This window comes from Syngnathus floridae, chromosome 19, assembly GCF_059516105.1.
Source record: "Syngnathus floridae isolate MCC-2025c chromosome 19, RoL_Sflo_1.0, whole genome shotgun sequence".
NCBI lineage: Eukaryota > Metazoa > Chordata > Actinopteri > Syngnathiformes > Syngnathidae > Syngnathus > Syngnathus floridae.
In genome coordinates, this window is record NC_142431.1 from 1,584,528 (window position 1) to 1,612,371 (window position 27,844).

Here is a 27,844-nt window from a genome sequence, read left to right on the forward strand (position 1 = left end):
TTGTCAGGAAATGGTTATAATTAGATTATTTTATTATTGCGAGCGTGATTGCTCCGGTGTGACTGGTGTCATTACAAAAAAGGGGAATAAAAAATAAAGTGTGATTCACTCTCACGGAACGCATCAGCACCCTCCTCCTTTCCCTCCGTGCGTTGCCATGGGAACCGTGACGACGACGACTCCATCTCGGTGTCACAACAACAACAACAAAAAGAAAGACACCGATGCCGAGCGTGTTCAATCATAGAGCAATTGCAACATTTATTGAAGTGTTGGCTTTCTTGTATTGATTTTTCAACACATTACAAAAATACATATATGCTCAAAACAGCAGGTGTTCTGAGATGACTTTTTTTTTTGTTGTTTTTTGTTTTCACAACAATGCACTCCCCCCCCCTCCCTCCCGCCCCCATTCCCTTCCCCTGCCCTCCCTTCCCACCGGAAATAAAAAGCAACAAGGAAAAGAAAGTATTTTTGTACAAAGAGCCAAAGTTGTGAAAAGTGAAATCAGGGTCTCTTTTTTTTTTTTCTCTCAGTTTTTTTTGTATCATCACAAGACCTTCGAGCAACCATGAGGACACGCGCATAAAAAAACCTAAAACGAAAATGCTCTCAGTAGGTGGAAAAGTGTCCCTGCAAGTCCTCGTTTATTTATTTTTTTGGAAACAAAATATGGCACCTGACTTTGACATGATTGTGTAACTTTAAAGTCCCTCCACCAACATACAAGACTTATTATTTGCACTAAGCAAGTACATTTCATGGCTGGCATACTTTCGTGTGAATTCCTGATCAAAATTCAGGGATTTTTTTTTCTCTCCCCCCCAATTGGAACACAAAAGAGGACGAGGACATTTATTTTATTTTTTTTCTAAATGAAATATGGCATCTGCTGCTTTCATGTGGCTTTTGCTGTCTTCACTCCCTCCCGAAAAGAAGATGCGGCCCGTCCAAAAAGAAAAAAAAAAAAAAAACATATTTCATATGCTTCCAATTTGATTTGAATGACTCTTGTGTGCCTGGTCAAGGTCCCGCCGCCAATGCCGCTCACACATCTTCATCCCTCTGCCTTTCATTTTGACAACAAGTCGGGGAGGGGGACTCCTTCAAGGTCACGCAGCCAGATGTGCTCAACATTATCATAACTCCAATCTTTTATTATTTTGCGGTTATTTTCTTGCCTCCGTGTTCATTTTCATGCTGAATGGCTTTTGCTAAACCTCCTGTTACATGACATTGTCAGCCACAGAAAAAAAAAAAATGTTACTGGGTCAGTTTGACTTAGGGCGTGTGCAGGTAGCGTGAAATAAATCATTTTCCCGGATGTGCTGATGACACTAATTACGCCAAGCACACAAAGTTGATGATAAGAAGCTATTTAAAAGCGGTCACGTTGGCCTTGTGTGTGTGTGGGAAAATTTCCAATATGTATAAATATAGTCCCAAAAATGATCAACTCAGTTCGAATCAAGTTAATTGCAAAAAAATTCAACCTTTTTTGAGTTAAGCAGAAGATACCAAAAAATTCTTTTCCCCTGCAACGTAATAGGATAGTTAAAGAGGGCGAAGGTGGGCGGGGCCTGAGGCAACAACGCACATTTTTGCACACACGCACGCACACAAACGGAATGACGACGCAAGCAGCTGGTCTTCTTGATTGTTTTTCGTACGCCTCTTTCGGAAAACAGTCGGGGCGCATATATGTTTTTTTTTGTTTTTTGATTTTTATTAACTAACCAAAAAAGGTCATCTATTTACATAAACGGGACTGTTCCCCTCTCACGTGGATCACAAGTAGTTTTAACTTAACAAGCAGACATATTAAATATGGTGGTTCAATCCTACATGGGCAAATGCATTAAGTGCAACTGTTTTTTTTTCTTTCTGAATTGTTTTACGTCCTGGCCGACGTCAAACACAGCAACTGTGTTTGCTTACAATTAAGCGCATGTTGTCACTTTATAAATTATTTTTTTTTAAATCAATTATTGAGCAGTGCTGGAGAGGAGGGGGCAAGATTGTAGTCCGCTGCTGCATTTAGCATATAGAAAACATCATTTACTCACTCACGTGATAATAAGCTTCCTTAGAGGACAAAACTAGATTATTATCATTGTTACTAAGGGTGACTCCTTGCCAATTATTTTTTAGAAAATTAAAAAAAAAAAATGAGCACATTAAAAAAACACACACACAAAAGATGTATCTGCACATGCCAAATGTTACCCAAAAAAAACAAAAAAACAATAAATACAGAAATTATTGCACAGTAGAAAGGCTCCATGGAATTCCTTAAATCCTCAGAGGTGTCTGGACAAGGTTAAAAGTTTTAATATTCTCAGGCGACAGGGAAATAAAAGAAAAGAAAAAGAGAAAAGAAACATCAATCAGTTTAGTTTTTTTTGTTTTTGATTTTTTTATATTTTTTTTTTTACGTAAAGAGAGCTTATCCAGCCATGCCCCTTGTTCAAAGTAGTCATAGGAAAGATGTCTGCAGAGAGTCTCAGTCATCCGGGTCAGGGTAATCCTCAAAAGTTGAATCGAGGCAACTGGATTTTTGTCTTAGCTGTCTTAAGATATTTCAACTTTTGATCCAAAAGGAGTCTTCAATTGTGGAGACTCTGCACTGTGCCAGTTTGTAAATTTTCAAAAAGTGTGGACGCTATTGCTAGGTAACATGTGAAATTAGTTATGTAAACTTTGACTTTGACTAAATATCCAAAGGTGTCAGGAAAAAAAAAGACAATTAACTTCATCACTACTTATGAATGAACTGAAGAAGCCTTACGGACTAAAGTTGAAATCCGTTTATTTCCCGACCAGGAAGAGTCCAGTTGGCGCCATTCAACTTTTGCAGATCATAAGGGGAGATGAGTGCGTGTACATGTGCTCTACGTTTGTGTGTGTGAGAGCCGCTTAGCTTCGCTCGGCTTGCTCCAGTTTGACCTCGCTCGCCATCAAATGTTCGCCGTGCCACTTCTTCATGTGTTTTTCCAGCGTGCTGTAGACGCTGAAGGGCATGTGGCAGATGTCGCAACGGTACACCTCCTTGCCGAACTGCCCGTGCGTCTTCATGTGGCGCGTCAGCTTGGAGCTCTGGGCGCAGGCGTAGCTGCACAGGTCGCACTTATAGGGCCTCTCGCCCGTGTGGCTGCGCCGGTGCACGGTCAGGTTGCTGCAGTTCTTGAATACCTTGCCGCAGTACTCGCAGGTGTCGTTGCGCCGGTCTTTGGAGCTGGGCGGCCGGCCGGGCCCCGGTCCGCGCAGGAGGTGCGGCGTGCTGCTCCCGCTTCGGCCCGAGGCGCTGCCGCCCTCCATCAGCTCCCCCGGCGGCGTGGAGAAGCGCAGGCTGCCCGTCTCAGAGGAGGAGTGCTCTGAAGAGGTGGCAAACGGGGACTGGCGTGATTCCGCGAAGCCCAAGAAGGGCTCCCGGATGAAGTGGCGAGAGGCGGCGTACCCGGCCAGGAGCTGCGAGTAGACGTTTTCCGGCGAGATGAGCGGCAGAGCCGGCGGCAATTCCAACTGCTCTCGCTCGATCTTGATCCTCTTGTTGTTGTTGGACGGGCTCGGGCTGGTGATGGGTGTGGGTCGGCGCTGGAAGAGTCCCGGGAAGGACTCCACTTCGGATACGCCCATCCTGCCGTTCATCACGGGCCTGGGCTCCGGCTCGTCCGGCTCCCTCATGGGCTCCCTGTCGCTCTGCCGCTCTCGCTCCGGCTCGCCCCCGTTGGTGCTGTCGCCGTTGGGCTGCCTCTCCATGCTCCTCTTGTTGGGGTTCAGTCTGAGATGATTGTCAAGATGGTTGTAAGGGTGCATGATGCCCACCCCGCCGCTCTCACCTACTCGCTCGGGGCCCAGGAGCTTCTCCTTGGGAGACTGCCTGGGCCCGTTTTCCCGGTTGGGGTTGAACTCTTGGGAGTCCTCGCTCAGGTTGGAATCCGGCCTTCCGTTCCTTAGCTCTTCCTCCTCCTCTTCTTCCTCCTCTTCCTCTTCCTCCTCTTCTTCCTCCTCCTCATTTTCCATCCCCGCCACTCTTCCGTCGCCCTCCCGGAGCTTGTCTTCGCCCTCGCCTCCGTCTCCTCGGTTTTCCGCCTCGGGGGAGTCGCCCATGGAGCCGGACTTGTTGTGCATGTGTGTCTTCATGTGCCTCTTGAGCTTGCTGGCTTGGGAGCAGGCGTGGTCGCACAGGTGGCACTTGTACGGCCTCTCTCCGGTGTGGCTGCGGCGGTGCACGATCAGGTTGCTCTGGAACTTGAAGATCTTGCCGCAGAATTCGCAGGATTTGGATTTTCCCGCCGACTGGTTCTGACCCTGTGAGTCGGGGGGACTGGAGGAGCCGTGCCCACCCTGGGGAGTGGGCGGCTGCGGGCCGTAGGTGAGAAAGGCCGGCGGCTTGGAGCCCGGCTGGAAGAGCGTGGGACTTAGCAGGCGGTGCATGGGTGGCACGCGGTTAGGAGACAAGGGCGGCGTGGGCCCTCCGTTGTTGTTGGTGTTACCCGCCAGCTCCCTCAGACGCCGCGAGAAGTCCATGGACGGGGGCTCCATGGGGGTCAGGCGCATCACCCTTTCAAAGGCACTGGGGTGCTGGGAGAGCAGCCCCATCTCTTCCGGGCCCAGCCGCTCCAGCGGGGGCCTGGGAGGGGGCGGCGGACTCACAAAGGGCGGAGTGGCCGGGAGCCGGGTCTCCATGAAGCCCGGCGGCGGGGGGTGTTCCCTGAGCAAGGGTGCGGCCATACGCAGTAGGTGGAAAGGATTGTTGGTGTCGCCCAAGAAGGTGGGCAGGGGCGAGCGGGGCAGGGCGTCGGCGCCCGGCGGGGGCGGCAGGGCCATGCGGGGGGTGAGCGAGCAGTTGGCCAGGTGGTTGTCCAGGTAGATGCGGATTCCATGAGTGTGCTGGGCATGCTGGAGGAGAAACCAGGCGCTGGTGAAGGTCTGCTTGCAGCTGGTGCAGATGTAGCTGGATGGCTCGTCTTTGTCTGCGGAAAGGGAGGGGGGGGGGGACACAAAAGATATTTTGAGTTCATCTCCTTCATCCCAAACATTAAACACATATTTAAAGCAGATCATATCGGCTAAAAAGACACATGGCTTGTCTCCATTGGGAAGACATTCTGTAAAAGTGTGTCTGGGGGGAATTTGACGGCGCGTGCTTCAGTAGACCTCGCTTTGTGCAGCTGGAAGAATAAAAGATGGGGGGTGGGGGTGGAGATTGTCTTGCTTCCTCTAATTGATAAATTAATTAAGAGAAAGACTTTTGTCCAGATAGTGTATACGTGTTTGTCCGTTTGTGTGTGCATGCGTGCGTTTATTGGGGCTAATGCAGATGGCAGGTAGCGAGCGCCCTAAGGCCACCACACATTATGCAAATGTTGATGTCAGCCTCGGCTTTAATATACAGATCCATCTCGTCTGTTCTGTCATTTCCATACGGAGGCGGCAGGGGAAGCGGGGTGGGGGGAGCATGCAAGGGAAGGGGGGTGGGGGGGGGTAAATATGCAATGTTAATATAAAAAGATGGAGGGGTGATATCGGACAAAAAAGCCAGGCGCACAAAAGAAAGCAGCGAGATGATTGCGTGACACGTTTTGGTGCAGTTACTGCCGCCGCAACACACACACATTCAGACGCAGGCCAAGCGCACACGGCGGCGACCCTCATTGACAAATTGCTCGTCGGAGTGACTTAATAAGGCCAAATGAATCGATCAGTCACCGCGCCGAGGCCTTTGTTGGGATTTATCTAATTGAACGCAGACGCTTGCCTCTAAAGGCATCTGCATCTGCTTATGCAGCATCGCAAGCTACCGCCGGCCGGCCCTCGTTGGAGGCGTTTGTGGGCATTTTGTCAAATTTCGGGCTTGGATACCAGGAACCCCTTCGGCGCGACTCAAATATCTTCCATGTTGATTTAAACTGGGACTGAAAGAGGGTAGACTCGTGTTTCTCCATCCGTGTCAGACATACGTCTGACTTTGGACTCGGGTCGTAGTCCGAGAGGCGGAGCAATTGAGGGTGGAACATTGAGATGAGGTGAAAGATGGAAAATGGCAGCTTATACAGGAAGTGACAGGGTTAAGGTTTTAGGTTAAGGTTCTAGGTAATGCCTCTGAAGGTAGAAAATTGCCAGGTCAATTTCATCCATCCATTTACATGACTTTTTATGTCGTTCAGGGGCATCGGGAAGAAGGCAGGAAAATTGCAGCTTTCATGGCCTTTTTTTTTTTTCTTTTCTAGTAAAATAATTTGTTTGCGTGTTATAATTTTCATTTTAACTCCGTGCTTGTCGCTTGCGTCCGCGACAGAGAGCTGAATGAGCGCTCTGATTGGTTGAGCTCTGTCGGGTGAGGACGGCTTGGGTGTGTGTGTGTCGGGGGGGGGGGTCAGCAAAGGCTAATGAGGAGCTCATTTACTGATTCTGTCACTTTTTCGCCGCTATTAGCAGAGATCTGTTGCACTGTTTTGGCTGGGAGGGATGCGACCTGACTCCCGCTACTAATGTGTGTGCGCGAGTGGCGGGCTGCCTGCCTGTGTTTAGTTTGGCTTGGCTTCACACGGCCGCTTGGCAGCTCCGTGCTGGACAGCTTAGCAGCTTGGACGGGGAGACGAGAGCGCGAGATGCAAGGAAGGGGGGGGAGGCTGGGAGTGTAAGAGGGGGGACTCGACTTAGTTGGGCACACACACACACCGACACACACACACGGAGTGTATTTACAAGCCCCCGAAGACCCGGCGGCTGTATAATCTGATCGCCAAACAAGGATCAATACGGCAAAATGTAGCGAGAGACGTCTTGATTTGTTGTTGTTGTTGTTATTGTTTATTTTTGATATTCCATCCATCACCGCATGCCTACGAGCCAATAAATAAGTTATCCTTCCCTGCCGCCGCCATCGCCCCCCCCCCCCTCCCCGGCCGCCACAAATTTGCATCTTGTCATAACTTAGCCCGCCGCGCCATAAGGGAGGTGTGTCGGCTAATAGAGTGACAGCTGATGGCTGCTGCCTAATGACCACCAAAGACACATTTCATCAACTTCTCGAACAAGCCAGAAATGGAGGGGAGGGGGTGAGGGAGGTGATGATAGCGTCGTAAAAAAACCAGCCCTTTGTGTATTTTTACGATTTCAGCTTCCACCTCAGCATATTGTTGATTTTCACGTCAATGTTTTTTGAGGTGTTTTAACAGGATTTCTTGTTTCTTCCTGTTTAGATTGCATGGCTTCCTGTGCAAGACCGCAAGTAGGAAGTGAAGCACCGTGTGCTTGAGCCCATTGCCCCGGGAAATTATCGTAAGTCTATTTTTATTGCATATTGTGTTGTGTAGCTTTCATTACAACTTATGTTTAAAATCAAAATGTATGAAAAATCAAAAATAACAATACCACACACACACATGGCTGGAAGGCCTCCTCATTCTTGCCTATTAGTGAATGAAGCGAGTCCGTGACTCATTTTACTTTGCTGCAATTAGAGGCTAAGCTCCGCCTACCGATGACCATGATTAAGTACACACACATACACATACCATCAACAATTACTTCTCTCGCTATCTAGCTTCTGAGCTGGAGGCTTTCGAATAGACTGTCCAGGTGCGCGCGTAGACAGGCAAAGGTTTCCCAGGGAGGGAAGAATTAAAAAGGCGAGATCGGCTTGGGAGGGCCACGCCGGGCCGCATGCATCAAAACAAAAGCCGATGGCCAGGAGCCCTGCAGGAAGTAATTAAAAGACTGGCACATGTACACCGGCGCAGTTAAGGTGGGCCGCTAATAACATTCTCTTTCTCCTCCGTTTCTCTTCTTACTCCAACCGCCGCGCCAATTAAAGATCTGAGCTTTACATCACGTTTTATTCCTTCCAGATTGCCTTTTATAGCCGTTATTTTTGCCTTAAAGTACAAACAAAATGCCAGCCAATGGCTATCGACCGCTCGCATATGGCCGCCGTCGAGAAATGGGAGCGAGGAGCGAGTCGAGGAGGAGGCGCTGATGGTTGGGGGGGAGCGGGAGGTAGACAGCGGGCATATGGCGCAGACATGTGGATTTGTCTTTAATTTAGGAATTCACATATGCCGTCGCTCCCGCCATCCTCGCCTGTGTCGCAATCTCGCGCTAATCCACGCCGAAAAGCTACCAAAGGGAAGCTCTCGTCGTCCGTGTTGATTGCACTCTCCAAACTTTGTTTTGGAGGACCGTTGCATTTTCGGGCTAAATAGTGCAAAAGCCTACATAGCTACAATGCAAAACGTTTACTGGGCAGTCATAGAAGATCAAAATGCGTGCGTGTGTGTGTGTGTGGCTGTGTTTGTGCGGCATTCCCGGCGGGTTGCAGGTTGGCTGCGCCATTCCGACATTCCATCAAGGGCGACGCGGCACAACACATTTACACTCCGAACAAAGCCGCCTGCAGGCGAGGCCGCTGGGACGCCAACCTGTCCCCGCCGGCCCCTCCCCATCTCCAGCCTCCACACACACACACACACACCCGTGTACACACTAGGGGGAACGCACTGTGCACCTGTCAGGGGTTAGCTGACACCTCTCCTGCTGGCAAAGCAGCTCCTCATTAGCATGGCTGTGATCTAGGGGTCCCCGGGGGGTCCCAACCTCCACACCTCGCCCCTGTGCCCACCTCTACACCTCTGCTCCTCCTCCTCCTCCCTCCTCGGGCTCCCACTCTGCTCTGATGGCTTGTTTGTCATAAAGGCGGCTAATCAAGGGGGCCACGGGGGCCGGGCAGATCAACCGGGGACGGCGAGCTGGGGTGAGGAGACGCCACTGCCGCCGCCTTGGTGTGTGTCCGCTGGCTGTCACGTGCATGGCATGTTGGGTATTGAGGGGGGGTGGGATTGTACGGGACGGGCCGAGACGACAGTAGCAGGCAGGGGGTGAGACACTCACACAGTGGGGCTGGCTCCATGTTAAATGGAACCAGCTTCAGCTTGCTAACCATATGCATCTGTGTGTGTGTGTGTCTGTGCGTTTGCGCGTATTTGTGTGTGTGCAGCCAATACGAGCGACTAATAGGTCTGACAGCACAAAAAGATTTAAAGCTGTCAACATGCTTGCGCTCGCCACGTATGAGTTCGGCAACACTACACGGCACGTTTCATTCAGGCTCGACTAATTTGCTACCTGGTCGGGGAGTCGTCATAGAAAGTCAAAAACAGGAAGTACAACACAGAGGTGAGGTTACCCAAACTGTGAAGATTTAAAATTTCAAGAGCTTTTGTTATGATTCAGTCTGACGGTAAAAAAAAAACGAGTTTGACAAGCGCATAAAAATGCAAAACATAAAATATTAGGGTGGCATTGGCGAGGCGCCGGAAATGAGAAGGCCACCTCAAGATAGTGCAATACGTTTGTGCGGAAAGGAAATTAAACTGTTCATTTGCTTTCATTTTTTGCCGAGATGGCGCGTGTACACCGCCGGAGGCGACGCGGCCCGTCTAGGCGATGACAGCTGGATGCGCCAAAGCGGCCCGGCCGCAGCAAAGTGTCAAGTGAAAACTGCCACTAATTGAATTGGAAAGTTGGAAAGTCATGAAAACGCGATGAGTCAAGACCCCCCTCCGTACGCCACCCCCACCCGTGGGTAAAAAAAACCAAAACGGGTCTAAAAGAAAAATTGCCTTTTTTATGTAACACGTCTAATCTGTGTTCCAAGCATCCCTGGAAAATGACTAAAATGAACCAAGATGTCAGACTGTTTTTTCGGGGACCTAAATTCCAAAACTCCCTGAATCTGCCATTCCAAAGCAGTCTGGCTGGGAGAGCGGCTTGTAATTGGTGGAGAACCAGGAAGTGCATGACCTGTGGGGTCTGCCGCCGCAAAATTGCGAGCACGCTCGGCCCAAAAGGAAGAAGAAAAGAAAATTGGCATCTGTTGAGGAAGCCGAGGGAAAATGCTTTTATCGCCACCACCTGCCATTCTATTGTTAATAACGGAAACACCGCCACTTAAAGGCGGCGTTGTGGAGCCGCGCAGCGGGCGGCGGCATCAAGGAAACAATGGCGTCATCGACGGCGATGACAAAAAAAGGCGCATCTTTAATAATAACAGGCAGGCGCAACAAGCAGAATGTGAAATCTTCCCCAGGAAAAGGTCACCCTCCGCTGGGCCTTTTAGTTGCCTTTGAACGGATAAAAAAAGCAGCTTTGACGACTTTGAGCGTTTTCCATCCAAATGAGCTTGAGCCCAGCCCCTGAGGGACGCCCGCTTTGTCCGGGCTGTCGCTGTCCCATTCACCGCCGTTGCGTTGCCTTTATTGACTCCGACGTGCTAATGCCGCTTCGACGGGTTGTTAGATGTTCAGAGCACAAGCGCCCACGCCTTCCCCTTCTCTGGGAAGAGCGACAGAAACTTCCAGCGCCATTTCAATAGGTCTTTTGATTGACTCGGACGAGGCAAACATAGTTTCCTCTTGTGGTTCGACGCATCCTCCAGACCCGTTTAAGCATCTTCAGGCACTTGTAATGTTGCCCAGCTGGCTCGGACACTCGCGGTTTACACGCAGCCCGCAAGAAGCCTTCGGCATCTTGAGTAAATACAGCGAGTCGGTCCCTACTTAGTTCCCGAACACAGTCCCCCCCAAGTTTTTGTGTTAAAACTTGCATTAGTCGAGATGCCAATTTGCCAGTGAGCTAATTAGCGCTCGTGCGCTAATGCAAAAAACAAAACAAAAAAAAAAACAATGTGACGTGATTGCGATGCGTTCAGCTCAAGCGTAGCGCCAAATTGCAGCCGGCTAAATGTTCGCTAAATTGATTAGCGGAGTGTCGGCAAACGTCTCCGCTAATCAATTAATGAATTTTTTTTTTAAAACAATACCCCTAATCAAGTCTTATTCACTCGTCACTTTAAAGATTCACGGATCTCATGTGCGACGTGACACGAAACATTCGAGTGGCGGCGATACGACACCCATACAGCAGTTATCAATTTGTGGTGTGGAAATGAACTGACGTTAGCCATGCTAGTAAACTAGCAAGCCGCTTTGTCTTCCTTTCACCAGCTGCGGACGTGCTAAAACTCTTGTAGCAGCTCGCAAACGTTCTTTTTAATTCACGCCGCTACTGTGGGGACGGTTGCGTCCGTTGGGTCGCCGTTATCGAGGTCCACAACGACGGCACTCGGTTAGCATTGGTAACGGATCTGTTGCCTTCTTTGGCGACTCTGCCGTCGGTTCCCATGGCCCGCTGAAAACACAAACATCTTTCATCTGGCGTCTTTTGCTTTTCACGCCGCGGGTCCTGAAACCTTCCCAGGTGCGTCCAACTGCCTCGACGGCGCAAATAGAGACATGCTCGTCCCTCGGCGCGGACACACCCTGCGCATAGTTTTCCATAAGAGTGTGTGTGTGTTTGAATATGTGTTTGACTGGTCTCCATTTGGCCTCGGGGCCTCCCTGGAGAATTTTGTGTGGCCTCTCCTTCGCTCTCTCAATTGGTTCTCATTATCTCTCTGTCTTTGCGGCTGTTATCACGCTGATACATTTCCTGCTGTTGGCACGGCTCCTGCATAGCTGATGGTTAAAAGAAAGCTGCTTTCATCTCGCCATTGCCTTTAGGACACACACACACACACACACACACACATGCACGCACGCATACGTATACAAATGAGCAGGGGTGGCTTGGTTGGGGCCAGCATTGCCCCCGCCAGACCACAGGCCCAGACAAGCTCCACTGGCACACATCAACCTGATAGCATCTCCACTTTATTTCATTTTGGAAAAGACAGGAAAGGGGGGGGGGGGATTTTTAAGTCCGACGGGTTCGTTTAGGCAGGCAGACGTGGCACGACACGACACATGTTGTGTTGTTCCGCACTTAAATCATTGCGCTCGCCTAATAAAAAGCAGATTTACATTTCTAATGAATAAAGCCAGCAGTCAAATTGTCCTCATAATCCTCTTATTTATTTAAATAACCTCCACACAAGTCCTCTCACACACACACATACACACCCCAAAAGGAAAATATAGAAAACATGCAAACCGTTTTAGGGCTGTAATATTTCCCAGATATGTCTAATCATTTCTGCCCACCCTCGTAAATTTTAGAAGCGCTCGCAGCCACAACAAAAAGGAGATGCTGCTTTTTATTCTCAAATAAGTCACTTTAGTATGCACTTTGTGCTTCTTGCCTTGTTTTTTTTTTTCTTGATTATTTTTTTTCCATTCAGTTACAAGTTTTTGATGTGACTATATACATACAACTTTGCTTAATGCTAACACACATTCCCAAATGCTATCAACGGGCTAACAAAAGTAGCATGCAATCCATATTTGAACACAAATACTTGCAGGCACATATTTTTTATCCTCTACGACTGAGTAGGTGCCGCACTTACTTCATCATGACGCACAAATTCTTAACATTTTGTTCAATTATGTCACTACTGTATTGGTGAAGTACAAAATTATAGAGCGCTATTTTCCTCGTTAGTTTTGTAGGGGGAAGCTCGTACTGACGAACGCGTTCCCAATAAATTGGCAGCCAAATAGCACAACGAGGAATTTCCCCGCTGAGATGTTTGCATTTACCACCGTCTTGTGTTTTTGCGTCACCGTAATTGCACAAGACAAGTAAGTGGATGCAGTAAGGGAAGTTGTGGAGGGGGGGTATTATGGGGTGGGGGGTGTAAGTGCAGCATGAAAAGCTCTCAGCATCTTGGCGGTGGCTAAAAAGCCAAATAAACGGCGTCACCGAGCGGGGCGCTAATGAGATAAGAGGAGGAGGAGGGCGGCGGCGCCGACGTGAGGAGGCACGAGGCGGTCCGAAGCGCTAACAAGACGAGTCGCTTCCTTTTTTTCGCAGCCGCTAATGGCGCTAGTAGGACCCCACAATTGCACATCATATTCGGGCTCTCGGATTTGCCGTAATGGCAGCGTGCAAAACAGCAAGGCGGTTGGTTACGAGTGTAAAAATAAAGTTGGTTATTTTGTCCTAAAAAACCCTTTTTGCGGTATTAAAAAATTATTGCAAAAAAATATCAGGATTATTTTTTCTAAAATATTCAGCTTTTATTCCTTGTAAAATATTTACAAGTAATAACATTAGAAATTTATTTTTGTAATATTACTTAAAATCGTGACGTTAATGACTATATGACAATGACATATATCTCCTAAAATTGTAGATTCTACTTTTTTCCTTATAAAAATAAATAAGGAATTTTTCAGGGTACAATCGCTTTAAAGTTTTTACATGTAAAATTTAAACACAGAAGGGGTGGGGCTGAGGCCACATCATTTTGTTTTGTGTTGAACACAGCAATTGTGTGGGGGGAAAGGAAATTGGGAGGCGCGAGCTTCTCTTAATTCTACACCCCCCCTCCCTCCGGAGCAGAGAGTGCACGCACACATCTGGAGCGCGCGGCACATGCTGCAAGTTAGCGGTGGCGCTCGCACTCCAAATTAGTGGCCACTTTTATTCCCCCGCTGTGGTAGGAAAATATCAAATCTGCTGCCATATGAGTGCCATAAAGCTGCTTGTGCTCCGTTTGATGCCTTCATGTGGGACTCCTTAACTCTTGTGCGTGTGTGTGTGTATGTGTGTGTGCGTGCGTGCACGTTTAGTGAATGTCGGTCTTGTCAGCGTATTCAAGCGTGCATTTTTCCACTGGTGTCTTTTCTTTATGGCTTTTTAAGCTCGTCAGATTCAACCAAACGTGTGATGCTAATTTCTCTTAGCTTGTCCAATGCGTTTCACATTGCGTGCTAGCGTTAAGCTAACCAAAGGTTGTGGTCGACGCGCTATATTTTTGGTTCTCTTTTGTTTCACGGCTGAGTTGATAAAAGTAGCATCTGCGTAATGGCTGCGGTATGCTATGCTAATGTATGTTAGTCAAAATCGACTGGATGCCGTTCTCCCCCCCCCTCCCCGTGTGAGTGTGTGTGTCAGGTGCGCACATGCAGGCTCATAGACCGACATGACCCCATTGGATGGAGCCTACTGCACCTACACACACACACACACACACACACACACAAAAGAGGCAGACGTCCCCCCGGGGTGGTCCCGTCTGAGGGTCCGCATGCAGGCATCAACATGCTCACTGCCGTTTTGGGACATGGCTCATGAGCTCATGAGTGCAGACTAAAATTGACAGTGTCGCTTAGCTTTGTTTATGCTGCTAGGAAGTCTGCTTTTGTTTTTTTTTTGTTTTTTGTTATAGCAGCCAAAAGCTGTTACTTTTGATGACATTAACAAAAAAAAAAAAACTTTATTCTCGTAATATGATTTTAATTAATTAATTAAAAATTGTTAAAAACATTGGCCATACACATACATAAATCTGTATATATTTATTTGGATAAAATGTTATTTTTTAAATTGAATATTTGTCTTAAATTATTGAAAAAAACATTCATTTGAATATCATTATTTTTTAGCAGTAATACACATTGTTGTACGTGACGTGCCGATTTATTTCTTCCCGGTATTATTTTGTAAAATTTTCCCGAAATAAGACTTTACAATAATACAGTGCATATTTAATATTTAAATATTGTGACTTTGTTGCTTAAAAATCCTGCACATTTTCTTCACAATTTTCTCAAATAGTCGTTACGTCCTATGATGCCCTATCACTCACCCCCCACGGACCGCGTTGAATTCAACCCCGAAAAAAAAAATCCCGGCCAACCTCGACACGATTCCCACGTTGTCGTCCGAGTTTGTGTGCGGCCTTCTTGGTGTTTACTTCCTGTTTACGCGTGTGCCACGTCGTCCTCAAGGAGGTCAAAACATCCCCCGAAACGCGTGCGCACCCCCATATGTCATGCATGCATTCCGATTGAACATGTTTTTCTCGATTTAATCTGCCACTTGACAGCGCGCACACACACACGCGGTCCTCCACATTTGTAGCTACAAAAAAGGCATTAGAGTGAGGTCGGAATCATAAACAAGTTGGTGTTGCTTGTGAAAAAAAAATGCTTAAAATGGAAGCAGCGTACTCTCTGCGATCCCCACTGACTCACGCACACACACTAAGAGAGAAAACCAAAATAGACGCACAAATGCCTCGCAGCAGACGCAAGATGGATACACTGGCACGCTTTCAAAACACTCGATTTTGTAAACACACACACACACACACATGTGCTGATCACACAAACATACACGAGTGGCACCACGTTCACCCCGAATGGCAAGCCGTGAGCTTGGACATCAAAATGAAGCAACTTTCTTCTGGGGGTGAAGAGGGAGGGAGCGAGGGGGTGGGGGGGGCTGAAGAAAACAAAATCATCGGGAGTAATTAACGCATTTTCATATGCAAATGTGATTAATGCAAAACTACAAAGTCATTATGCAAATGAGCTTTTCCTTGAGCCTCTGTACAAATATTCGCCGCTCAAAATCAGGGATCAGTCTCGCCATCTTTTTTTTATCTAACACCCCCCCCCATACACACACACACACGCTTCCCCTCGTTCTCTCTCGCTCGTAGAGATAATACATAAGTAGCATGTGAAGTTATTGGCGAGTGTGTGTGTGAGAATGTGCGTGCGTGCGCGCGTGCCCGCCGCCTTCTGATTGCGGGGCTGCTCGGCACTGGAGCGAGACAAGGAAGCGGGCGCACAGGGGAAGGTATGAATATGCAAAAGGCTGATTGCTTTTCATGATTAAAGCCTATTTAATATGCAAATGAGAGCAAGCCAGGTGATTAAAAGAGCACTGGGTGGTGGGGCACCAAAAAAAAAATCACGTTCACCGTTTGACCTCTTAGGCCGGCAAAAGTCATTTTTACTTTTGGCTTCACTCTATAAAATATCAATTGGGGGCGGGCGCCTTATCAATGTTGTGATATGGTATCTCAGAGTACTGTGATTTAAAAATATTGATGCACAGAAATGTATCACTTTTGATCATGTATTAAAATCAGATCACAAATGATCGCAGCAAATATCACCATTATGATTCCCCTTCGAAGCAACATCGGTGCGGATGGCCCCAACGGTCCGGGCAACTCAAGTGGGTCGCCCCGCCTACGCCACCCGACGGGCCCCTCCTCCTCTATTCCCAAATGAAGGGGGAAAAAAAAAGTTGACAGCCCGTCGACGCCAAGTGGACGAAAAGGCGGCAAGAGAGATGTTTGAGGATGTCGCTGTCACCACCGCGTCTTATGAAATATTCACCCCGATCTCTTTTGCGCGCCGTGTGTGTGTCCGCGCACGCGTGTGTGTATATTTGGGCGCTTGTCACGTCGTGATGGCGCGCCTCAAAGTGTTCCGGGGGGGTGCGCCGGTGGCCGTCCTGGGAGGAGGTTCAAAGCCGGGACAGGCTCATCTCGGGTATCATCCTGACACGCCACGGTTCTTCACAAACGCGCACGCGCGCACGTGAAATATTAGCATAGCAACGCTGGCCCGCGCGCCCGCCCGCTCCCTCGCACCAGACAAAAAGGCCAGACAGGATGTTGTAAAAGCAGGTGGAAAAAAGACGGCGAGGGCCAAGGGGTGAGCACATGTTCGCCGTGTAGGCTGCAAACCTCAGCTGTCGAGCAGACGGCCCAGGTCTCGCGCATGAGCCGCTAACGCTTTGCTCGTCCATAATTGGCCCTCGCTTCATTCGTCCAAGTTGGCCTAACGAACACTCACTGCTCTGCTCTGCTCAGCAGCCACACACACACACACACACTCGCCAGTCCGGTACGGTTTGTTAATCTGGTCGCAATATATTTGGGGCACCTTGACAAAAAAACAAAATAATTTTTTAACAAACAGAAGACAATGACAGGATCTCCTCTAGGTAATTAGGCGTCACTTGAGAACAAAAGTCGCGGAGCAACAAATACTTTAAAAGGAAACACCGACTGGCCACTTCATTAGGTACACCGACAAATAAAAAATAAAAATAATAATGCTGAGTTTTGGTAGAGGCTGTCAGAGAAACATTCATTGGCCAATCGTGTGTTGTCATTTTAGTTAGCATCACAGACAGACTAGCATCAGCTTGTGCTCATTTACTTTATGAACTAATTGTAGAGCGGCTAAAAATAACCAGACAAGCCGGAATACCTCAAAAGTTACTCATTAAAAGATTTCCGGGAAGGAGCGAGGATTTTTTTTTTTTTTCTCGAAGTGACAAGCGATGTCGATTGAGGAGCTGTCGTACGCTGTTTATGAAATAAACATGGAAATATAAAAAGAGTTCGTCACGGGCGCGCACACTCAAATTCAGGCAACATCTAAAAATGTGCTCGCCGTCTTTCACAGGAAGGCGATGTGCGAACCTCAAGAAAAATACATTTCACACGCCGTGGTGTTTATGCGCGCGTGAAATGAAATGTAAAATAATTGCAAAAAATGTATGGTGAAAATGGCCGCAGCTTGTTTTATATATAAGTATAAAATATATATAATGTAACATTTGTCATCAATGGGACAAAATCAATGTGTTTTGATTTGTGGCTCAAAATGACGGCTGTGTGTGACTAATTTAACGAGCAGCACATTTTTAACGTCCTCTCTCCGAAACGAGTGTGACATCACGTCTGCGCTAATTGTTTCCGACGTGGAAATTGTAAATTATCAAAGCTCCCGTAGACGTAATCCCCCACCCGGATGGCCATCACTGACTTGACTCCCCCCCTCCTAGCGTGATCAGATTAAGAATCCCCTTCCCCTCAGCACGATGAATTTTTATTTATTAGCTCGTTTATACGAAACGATGATTGTTTTAAAACGGCGGCGGCGGCTGCTGCATTTAGGGAGCGTGGGAGGCGGAGGTGTCCTACTCATCACCTTCTTCCTCACCCTTTACAATTGGTTTTAACTCAAGACCTCCCGCAGGCCTGTGTGGGTGTGTTCGTGCGTCCCGTGCATGTAACACAACACACACTCTAACGTGCACACACACACACACTCAAGTCAGGCTAATGAAATCATCTGTGGCTACATTAATCCCTCCTGAAGGCCACAGTCAAAATAACAGGGATTCTTTTAAATGCAGCTATCTTGCGCAGACAGGTGACACACACACACACGCACACACACATTCTAAAAAGAAGCTTATCGAAGCAGTTTTCTGATGTGTACCAGCCAAAATGCCCTCGCAAAGAAAAAAAATGCCGCCTTTACAACAGTGTGATGTCAAAGTTTGGAGCACACAACCGAAGAGAGCTTTCCTAGCATTTTACATGTCAACCAGCCAAAATGTCCCTGCAATTAAAACGTCCACAAGTGCGTGTGTGTTATACATACTCAAGTCTGAAAGTGGACCAAATGTCTTCATAATGAACACTTATGCCACAGTGACAGAAAGAAATGTGCGGAGGGAGTTTTCCGGTGTCCGCCAAACAAAATGTCCTCGCAGCACATACAAAAAAATGCTCAGCTATGTTATCCGCACTCGCGATGAAAAATGTCAGACAAGTACAGATGTGTGAACTCATACCTCCTTTCTCCTGTTTAGGGCAGATCCCCTTGGCCGGTGTCAGCCTCCTGTGGGCGTCGTCGTCCCTGCAGGGCGTCACCTGCACACCCACCTCCACGGGCAGCATCGGGGCTCCCCTCCCCATCTCCAGGGCGTGGCCCCGCGGGGAGATGGGGATGCTGGCGGCGCCGCCCGCCTCCCCGGGCTTGGCGGAGAAGGAGCCCGGCGCCCCCTGCGGGGGGCCGCGGCACAGGCGCCGCTTGTGCTCGATGAAGACCAGGATGTCGCCCAGCGGGAAGTTGGTCTGGCACTGGCCGCACGTCAGCAGGTCGTGCTCCTCGGGGCCCCGGAGCGCGGCGGCCGGGACTGGCGACGGGGATCTCGCCGTGGCGTCATTGGCGTCGGCTGCGGGAGGAGGAGCACGACAGTTGAGTTATTCTCCAAGATGGAAAACTGAGAAAAGAAGACTGCAAAAAAAAAGGTACCACAAATGATCACAATGTGTGTTGAAATCGAAAACATAGGGGATTGGTACGCAGCCCAATTAAGAAAATGTTTTGTAGTTGCCACACTATGCCACACGATGGCAGCGTGGCCCTTTTCCTCCCCATAATCAGACTAAATGAAGCTCCTCATCTCACTTCATCCCGTTTTAGTTTGAGCGTCGAGCTAGCTTTATGCTCGCGGTTGGTGTTCCCCACACAAATTGCGGTGGCGAGATAACCTGATAAGAGCAACCCGTCGCGACCGCACGACCTAGACGTTCCCTCGCAAGTGCCGACCGAGTTCATGGAATGCATCCGGCACCTGCTTGGCTTATCCGCCGCGCATCGGCGTGGGCGACACCAGAAACACGTCTGTACCATGTGCGTGCATGCGTGTTACGTGTGGCCAGGAAGCGCTTCATCTCTCGGTGCACGCTGGGTTTCCGCTGGCGGCCTTCGCTTCGTTTGCAAAGCTGCCACACACACACACGGCAAGGCCGCATCTATCCTGTGTGTGTGTGTGCGCACGTGAGTCAAACAGTGTATCCTCGGCAGACATAAAATCTATAGAAGGTCCCGTTACCAGAGTAAATCTCATTCTTCACACATCTGACACGGACATTAATAACCATCGCGCTCACACTCAGGCACACCCCGATGGCGTCGATTTAGTCCCTCAGCTTAGCGCAAATCCCTAACGGACAACCTCAAAAAAAAAAAAAAGTCCTTTTCCCCAAGCCGGAAGCTCAGAGCGGGCTCCAGGTGTCTTGGGCCAACGTGCACCCAGGGAGAGGCGCCAATGCCCGGGAGAGATGCACAGCCTGGAACATCCATCTCGCTTCTCTCCAAACATGACACCCCTAATAATTGCTAAGGCAAAGATAACCGCTGTGTGTGTGTGCGTGTGCGTTATCAGCGCAAAGATCCTAAACTCCCTTATCTCTCGTCTCAAACTGTCAGAGCCTAGTTCCTCCTCCAAACTTGCCGTCACACTCGCTTTTTCCATCCCCCAATTTTTCCCCAAATGTTTTGCTATTCATTCACCCTGGCGCCCCCCACCCCACCCCACCTCAGCCCCCCGTTCCGCTCCCGACATGGAAGGCTGGCGCGTCGCCAGATCATTTCCATCTCATCATCTTTGGCGGCGGCGAAGGAACACAAACGCATATTTACCTGCGGATCACACAGCTTGTGGCCGCCGTTCATCGGGAAACGCTAATAGATGCGCGCGGCGGCCATATTGGACGCCTGCGCGTGCGACGTATATTAGACGCAAATCTCCCAGCTAACAACACGGCATGTTCCTATTTGCGGGCGAGACAGGTGGCGAGATGGCGACGGCAGGGGGAAGCCATCCATGCTGACTTTTGAAAAACTGAATATGCTAATCTCAAACACAAGTTTCATATGGAATCTTTTATCTGACCAATCGGATGCAACACGAAATGCAAAAAATATTAGCTTTGTGTTTTTTTTTTAGCACACTCCTAATTTGTCAAATGAATTAATATATATATATTTTTTTTTCAGCTCGTGATTGACGCCAGGCCTCGCCAACGAGACTTGTTGGACCTCCTTGTGTCACTTGGGCCGAGGTAAGCTATTGTTTGTTAAGCACATTTGTTCACTAATTTTCCCAAACTTGCGAGGCTTGTTGATTGACGCCCCCGTATCTGAAATGTTTTCCTCAAAAGTCTAATCAAACAAAAAGTCAAGTTTCTGCTATTTGAAGGAACCTTCAAAATGTACTATTTGCACACTCATTCGGGCCTTCTTCTCACCTGTGTGGAAGTGCAGCAAGCGAGCGTGGAATGTTTGCAAAGGGGCAGTGAGTGTGTGTGCGAGTGTGTGTACGCGCTGACAAACACACACGCACAAGTAAGGGTGTAAAAATGGAAACACGCTCAAGTCTGTAGCGGCGCGAGAGCCTGTCAAACACGCGGTCGAGCCGTGAAACTCAAAGCTGCTTGGCTCGCTCACTCTCTCTCTCTCTTTCACACACACATACAGAGAAGGGAGTCAGGCAACCTTTGAGCGCCCCCTATCTGCCACCAGCATCACTACCGCACCTCAATTTTCAGAGAAGCTCAGCCAACTACTATTTGCGTCAGTGCATTAACAGATGACACGTGCATGTGATTAAGTGGCTTTTTTTTTAACCTGTGCTAATGCTTTTTGTTTAGTTTTCTTATTATATACCCAAGAAATGTTTTAAAAATATCATGCAACAATGTGCTTTTCACTTTCATTTTTTTTCTTCAATTTTCAGAATCCCCTGACATCACGTTCTTATTATATTTAACCCAGAGCTAGATAAAAAAAATTTAATTTAGGTTTCAAACGTTTTTCAGATCTGCGCTTTATAACTGAACAGCAACAATTAGTTTTCAATGCCGCAGCACAGCGTGAGTTCATTGGGCCAACAATTTTGAAAAATTATCTCATTTCACCCCCCCCAATTCAACAAATACAAACAATTAATTGAAAAGTATTACAATAAAAATCACGTCAACTTTTCATGCTTCATGAAACAAACTTTCAACACGTCGACATCACTTCTCAAACGTTTATCTGGCTGAGATCGAGGTTTCCCCCCAAATGACAGCCATTGCAATTAGAAAATTGCATTTGTCAATTTAAATTCAATTTATTGTTCAGCCCTACAGTAAGATGATAACTATCATATAAAATATAGCTTACCGTACCAATACGCCACCGAAACGTTCTCTATATTTGGATTGGGAAGGCAAGCATTTTATTTTTAAAGCTAAGAATGATTTTTCCCATTCTTAACCTCATTTGAGCCCTGGCTTTGTTCCACGAGCGTCGTTTGTGCACCGGCGGAGGTTGTTCAAAGCGAGCTGGAGGGGGTGTTTTGCGAGCTTACATCAGCGGCCTTTAATAAATCTCATAAAAAAGCCTAATGATGGCGGCCGAGCCGATCTAAACGCTGCCTGGCCGGGAGGGGGGCAAAAATTCCCAGCGAGGTCTGTCAGTGGAATTCAGAGGAAAGAGAATTTTTATACTAAACGGCCACGCTGCTCACGCTACCCCCCTCCTGTTTTGTCTTTGTTTGCATTTTCCTAGGGAAAAAAGGAACACACAAGTACGCCCCCAGGGTGGCGCAGGGGAATCGGGTGGGGCAGGGGGGGACTCTTCTTCTTAGCCCCCCACCCCGCAAAAAAGTGTCCAATTACAAAGATCAGCGTCAAATTTAGCTCAGGTTTATCTCACTTTTGTTTTGTATTTTTTTGGGTGGAATTCTTTTGATCAAAAAGTTGATTTGAATTTTAGCATCATTGTTTTGCTGTTTTTTTTATGCTTGTATGTGGGTTTTATTTTTTTTCATTTTTTTATTTCCTCACCCTTTTTGTGTGTTTCTTTTTTTGCCAACAATATTTGTATCCCTTTTTTTTCTCTGTATCCCAAACTTTATTTTTTTTTAACTTTTAATTTTGCCTTTTATGGTGCGCTTTGAAATCATTTAGCAATTTGTTTAATATATGTTTGGCTTCTAGATTTTTATTTCCAAGGTTCATCTGGAAAATTTTGAGAAAAGGGAATTTTTCAGCAAAAATTCTCACTCCCCTCCCCTCCTTGATTTTCCCAGTTATACACACACACACACACACACATTATATACCCGGGGGGGAGGGCTGGGGAGGGGGGCGATGGGGCTGCTCGCATGTTGGTGATTCTCGCTCCCGTCGGGAATAAACGACACCGGCGACGACACCGCAGATGGTTGCAATCAAAAATTCAAACGACAAGCGGCCTCGCTTTAGCCTCCGCCGCCCCCGCAGGCGGGGGAACGCTCCGGACGGCCGAGCCCCCGCAGACGACGAGGCATGACGTGGCAAGATAGGCATCGGCGTTTGACAAACTTTTCCGCGATAAGATAACGAGCGAGCGAGCGGCGTACAAAATTCATCAGATGTGCTCGGCTGACGACGCTGAAATATTAAAGCAAAATGAGGGAACAAAGTGAAATGGCCGACAGCCAATCGGGAGCCAATCAACGCCTGCGAGCAAGTCGTCTGCTTGCTTATGCTCACACACTGTATGCGTGTGTGCGTGTGTGTGTGTGTTGCCATATGGTGCAAATAAAGAAGGGGAAAAGTGTTGAGCAGATCAGATCAGGGAAAGGCACATCGGCTATATGTGACGCCGCCTTTTCGTCAAGCGACTAACAACCATGCTAAAGTTCACGTTAGATGTGAGAAAAAAAAAAAAAAGTCTGTGTCAATCTCCATTTTGTTTGCGGCCGAGGGAGCGAGGGCAGCTCGTGTGACTCGAGGATTGACGAGCAAAGACCTCAAATTATAGAAGAGGTGGTAAAATTATCGTTGGGGCGCTTTGATGAAAAAGCTCGGCTCGCCATAAAAATGCCAAAAGGCGCTGTTTTGTGATTGCCAGCCACTTGATGCCTGCTGAGATGAAGGCCAAAGCAATATCTAATGTACAAGTAGTGCTTTGACGCCACAGCTCAATTAAGCTTGTAACAACAACAGATGTAGTGTGGTGTGTGAGCCTTTAAAGGGCGGGGCTTAGTTTGGGTGTGAGATTTTTTATTTGATTTTTCTTCCCACTCGAGTATCTGAAAATTGCTTGAAACTTGAAATCTGACTCACAGCGCAAAGCATTTTTGGAATAAATTGAACTGCTAATGGCAAGTTCCACCTCATGTAAGATACTTTTTGAAATCTGTTTCCAGCTCGAGGCCGGCGGCTACCACGAAAGGGGCTCGATTCCGCGAAGCCTCGCTCGGTCGGCTGTGGGGAAATATGCCGCCATTCTGGTTTTGCGCACCGGTGGGTGCCCCCGCCGAGGTCCGCGGGGCTCATCATCCGCGTGACTCGGATGACTGCGAGAATGGCGGCCGGCCACCTGCGGCGACTTCTCGTGTAAGCGGACACCTGCCTGACAGTTGACACCTCAACTCACGCTTGCCTTTTTACGTTATTCCCTTAAAAGAAAAAGGTTGTTTCGTGTTGACTTAATCAAATCTTCTCTGCCTCCTCCAGCCCGAGGTGCGATCCGATGCCGGAAAACCGGAACAATCCACCTTGAGGAAATAGCCCACAGTGACAAGCTCAAGTCCAAAGTGAGACAGTTTGACCGTTTTTTCATCTATGTGTGTGTGTGTGTGTGTGTTGTCTGAGTGTAAACAGTAATTGGAATTGGCCCGCGGCGAGGTTGCTTCGCGTTGGTCTCCAAACCCAGTTTGAGAACAAGTTGGGCTTGATGACTGCGGCCTGCTCGCCACGCTAACCAGAAACCGACGACGACGTCGTACTTTGGTTTCATAACGCCGTCTCACGCGCTCGTATACAAAACATGAAAAAGATGTTTACTCGTTAATTATGGTTATGAATTTATGAAAATTTCAGGGTGGATTCAAGTGTCAATGTGGCGATCATTATTCCCATTTTGAGTAAACATTTTTTGTTCATGTTCATTGGTGCAACAAAAATTGAACTGCAACCGTTCATTGACGATGCCAGGGCTAACGTTAGCCTAGCTCAGCTGAGAGACGGTGGATATAAAAAGTCGACACACCCCTATTCAATTGACAGGATTTTGTGCTATCAAAAAAATTAGGGGGATTATGAACAGTTCCAGATAGCGGTCAGCGTTAGTGCAAAAACTTCAGGCCTCTGCGAGAAAGCAAAAGAATAAATGTCAGTAAATCCTACTAGAACATCTGAGTTTGAATTGGAGTAGAAGAGCCTGTGCACACTTTTTCCCCTTCCTTCTAAATTTTCAATGAAGTTCTTAGTGGTCACAATTGAGGTAAAAGTTGAGATTTTTTTTTTCCCACATGACCCCCACAAAAAAGATGGCATTTGAACATCCTCAACTTTAGACAAGTTCGAGTTTCCAATTTATTTTTTCTTATTTTAATTCTTGTAGATGAAATATTGTCATTCTGATTTTGACTATACTACTAATACAATACTATATGAAGCACTCATGCTATATAAATCCAATTAAATACATTTGATAAAAAAATTCAAATGAATAAATTCAATTAACCTATATATAATGAGTTTGATTTTGATTGTACAGCCAAATTAAAGGACAAAATGAGATGGAGGCGTGTCTTCACCACATCCAAATTGTGATTGCTTTTGACTTGGCAGAGGTGGGCAGGGCACGCTGGGGGTGACATTCAAACTTCCGCTACACACACACGCACACACACACACTTCTAACTCATTTTTTTGCCACAGTTGTGACTTGTAGAACAGCATTAAACCAAATCGACACAGAAGGTTTTTAGGCAGGTTTGTCTTGGACCAAGACAGATTTTTTTTTAACATGTATATATTTTGCTAACTTTTAATAACACACGGAATTAAATTGCTGTGCGTGTGTGTCTAAATTTGAATGATTTGGGCTCTGTAGAAATTTGCCCACACACACACACACACACACACACACTTGCTGATGGCAGTTATCGGTTCCGAAGCGGGACGACAGCAATGCAAAAGCTCTAGCGAAAGCTTCGTCGGAGTTCAAATTGAAACGGTTTGGCCTTGGTGTGAGGGCTGACATTCAAGCTTCCGCTCGGCACACGCGCACCCAGAGCCCAAATAATGATTTGACTCATCTTTTCAGGCGTCTGGAGTGAGCCTGAGTAAACACGACAAACACTTCGTCGCTCATCCGCTGTGTATCTGTGTGTTGTGTGCGAGAACAGGTAGGACCAGATTGAGGCCCGTCTATTTTACGCGGCCAACCAACCATCTTGTCCTCCCAATCAGCAAGACGCTTCTTCACACCGTTGTGTGGCTCAAGTTCAAAAGCAGGTCTGTGCGTGTCTCTCTGTGTGCGTGTCTGTAAGTTATGCAAAGCGACCAGAAAAAAAAAAACAGAAAAGACGTCAAACAAAGTGACCCATGGCTGCAAGCGGGGGTGGGAAATATTTAACTGTTACGCCAAATTTGTCCCCAAACCCCGAGTGCCCTGCAGCACACAAATGAAATTATGCAAACTTTCTTTTTTTTTTTTTTTTGGTCGTAATGCATGCAGGTAAGTGTCACACACACATGAGCACACTTGACACACATACCCCGAGGTACAACTGTAGTTTGGGATTATTATTTTTTTTTGCTCCTCCACATTCTAAAATTAATTGTCTGCACATCAATCAACTTGACTCATTAAAATATTGCAAAGCATCCAATGTGGCTTAGCGATGGAAATAATAACAATAATAAAACTCTGCAATAATGAGAAATTGCATGAAAGAGCTCCCCAATTGTCTCACTAAGTGATGGGGATCAATAATTTGTAACACACACACACACACAAAACATTGGCCACAGATTACATCATGAGCTGGTGTGCATTGAATTAGTGCGATTAGGCCTCGTCTATCAAATTGAATCGAGCGGCAGGCAGGCAGGCAGGCAGGCAGGCAGCACGGAGGAGATGAAGGTTCAAATTGATATTAGGATTCGGATTATAGGACACTTTTAATCTTTTACACACAGCAAATAGATAAGTGTGTATTATCACAAATGCCCGTGACAAGATAAGTTCTTTAAAGAAATCAAATGAGCAAAAGTTCTTATCTCGTCATGCAAGCTTTGTTCTGTTTAAACAAACTTTATATAGTGCGCGAGTTGTGTGTGTGATGATTGCAATAAGAAGCAAAAGGCGTGCAATTGGCGTGCTTGTGCATGTGCAATGCACACGTTTAAAACATCGTTTTCTGCAAAAGTGAAAAAAAATGCATTTTTGCAGTTGAACAAATACCGCGCACGTTTAGCAAAACAATAAATTGTTGCGGCGAGTTTCTCGTCGGATGTTGTTTGGAGAGAAAAGCCCGTCTGTCTCGCCATTAAATGATGGCAAAATTAAACGCGAGTGTTTTAAGTGACGCGGTTGAATTTTTCGGCTACTATTTCAACTTTGTTTCGTCATGTTTTAAACGCGACCGAGAGATCCACGTGTCGGAATCAAATCGAGAAAACGCGAGTTATTTTAATTCGCCCGAGTCCCAGTTGAAATCCAAATAATATCGACGCGCGTTTTTTCCGCGGCGGGCAAAGGAAAGATGTTGCGGAGGGTTCGGCGTGTCGCGACGAGGCGTGCATCTCACCTGGTGCCGTCTCCCGGTGGCTCAATGACAAGTGCTGCGGGTTCACCTGCTTGCGGCGGGACATCGCCCCGGCATTTACTCTGGCATTGCCCGGTGAACGGCACTTGGAGTCGGCTCGGACCGTTGTGTCGGTCTGCTGTGGCTCTCGCGTGGACCAGACCCTTACTCCTCCTTTTTAAAATGTGTGTTTTATTTGATTTGCGCGTCTTCCTCGACAATTGCTGCGCAAGTTTGGCGTGCAGAAAAAAAAGGATGCAGGCTACGCGCTGTCCTTCTTCGGGGCAGACAAAACACCTGGACGCGCGCAGCGGGAGCAGGAAGAAGCCACAATGCCAAAACCAAAACAAAAAGCTGCAAAATCCTGCGCCGCGATGCCGCTTTCTTGTCAGTGTTAATTTAGGATCCCGCTGCAAGCACCTTCCTCTTTCCGCTGCTGGTGGTGGTGGTGGTGCGCTAAAAAAAAAAATGACCCTTTGGCACCGGCTCCTTGTGTGCGTTTTGGCATCGGCGCTCGGAACGGCAACTCTTGGCTCCTGTGGCGGGAGACTCGCTGATGGAGAGAGAGAGAGAATGAGAGAGCGAGGCAGAGAAAGAGTGAGCGAGAGAGAATGCACGGGCAGACAAGACACCTCCTCCTCCTTCTCTTTCTCCTCCTTGTCCAACAAGAGAGTCCAAATGTTTCCTCCTGCTTTCCCTGTTGGGTCTTGTTTAAGAGGACGACCCCATTTGTGTCTGCGCGCGCGTGTGTGTGTGCGCGCGCGCGCGTGTTTGCGGGCGTCTTGAGACGTGCCAGCAGGATCAAATGGGGCCAAAGGCTGGTGCCTGCATGTGCCCACCCCTGTTATAGTAGTCTTTTGTTATTTACGAC

At 47.6% G+C, this 27,844-nt stretch overlaps 2 protein-coding genes across 2 annotated transcripts in view; one reads left to right on the forward strand and one right to left on the reverse strand.

Moving 5' to 3' along the window:
- Positions 1-27,844, forward strand: part of ccnk (cyclin K) — a 42,057-nt gene that overhangs the window by 4,670 nt on the left and 9,543 nt on the right. The window contains exons 3-8 of the mRNA XM_088362264.1: positions 7,209-7,287; positions 18,421-18,862; positions 20,397-20,461; positions 23,581-23,770; positions 23,891-23,970; positions 25,570-25,678. The gene's annotated coding sequence lies outside the window, so the exon portion shown is untranslated. The remainder of the gene's footprint in view (positions 1-7,208; positions 7,288-18,420; positions 18,863-20,396; positions 20,462-23,580; positions 23,771-23,890; positions 23,971-25,569; positions 25,679-27,844) is intronic.
- bcl11bb (BCL11 transcription factor B b) lies at positions 434-27,787 on the reverse strand. The gene is made up of 4 exons (XM_088362257.1): positions 27,606-27,787; positions 26,977-27,526; positions 18,403-18,786; positions 434-4,976 (listed from the first exon to the last, which is right to left on the reverse strand). The coding sequence occupies exons 2-4, from the start codon at positions 27,038-27,040 to the stop codon at positions 2,917-2,919; spliced, it is 2,508 nt and encodes an 835-aa protein (XP_088218383.1). The 5' UTR covers positions 27,041-27,526; positions 27,606-27,787; the 3' UTR covers positions 434-2,916.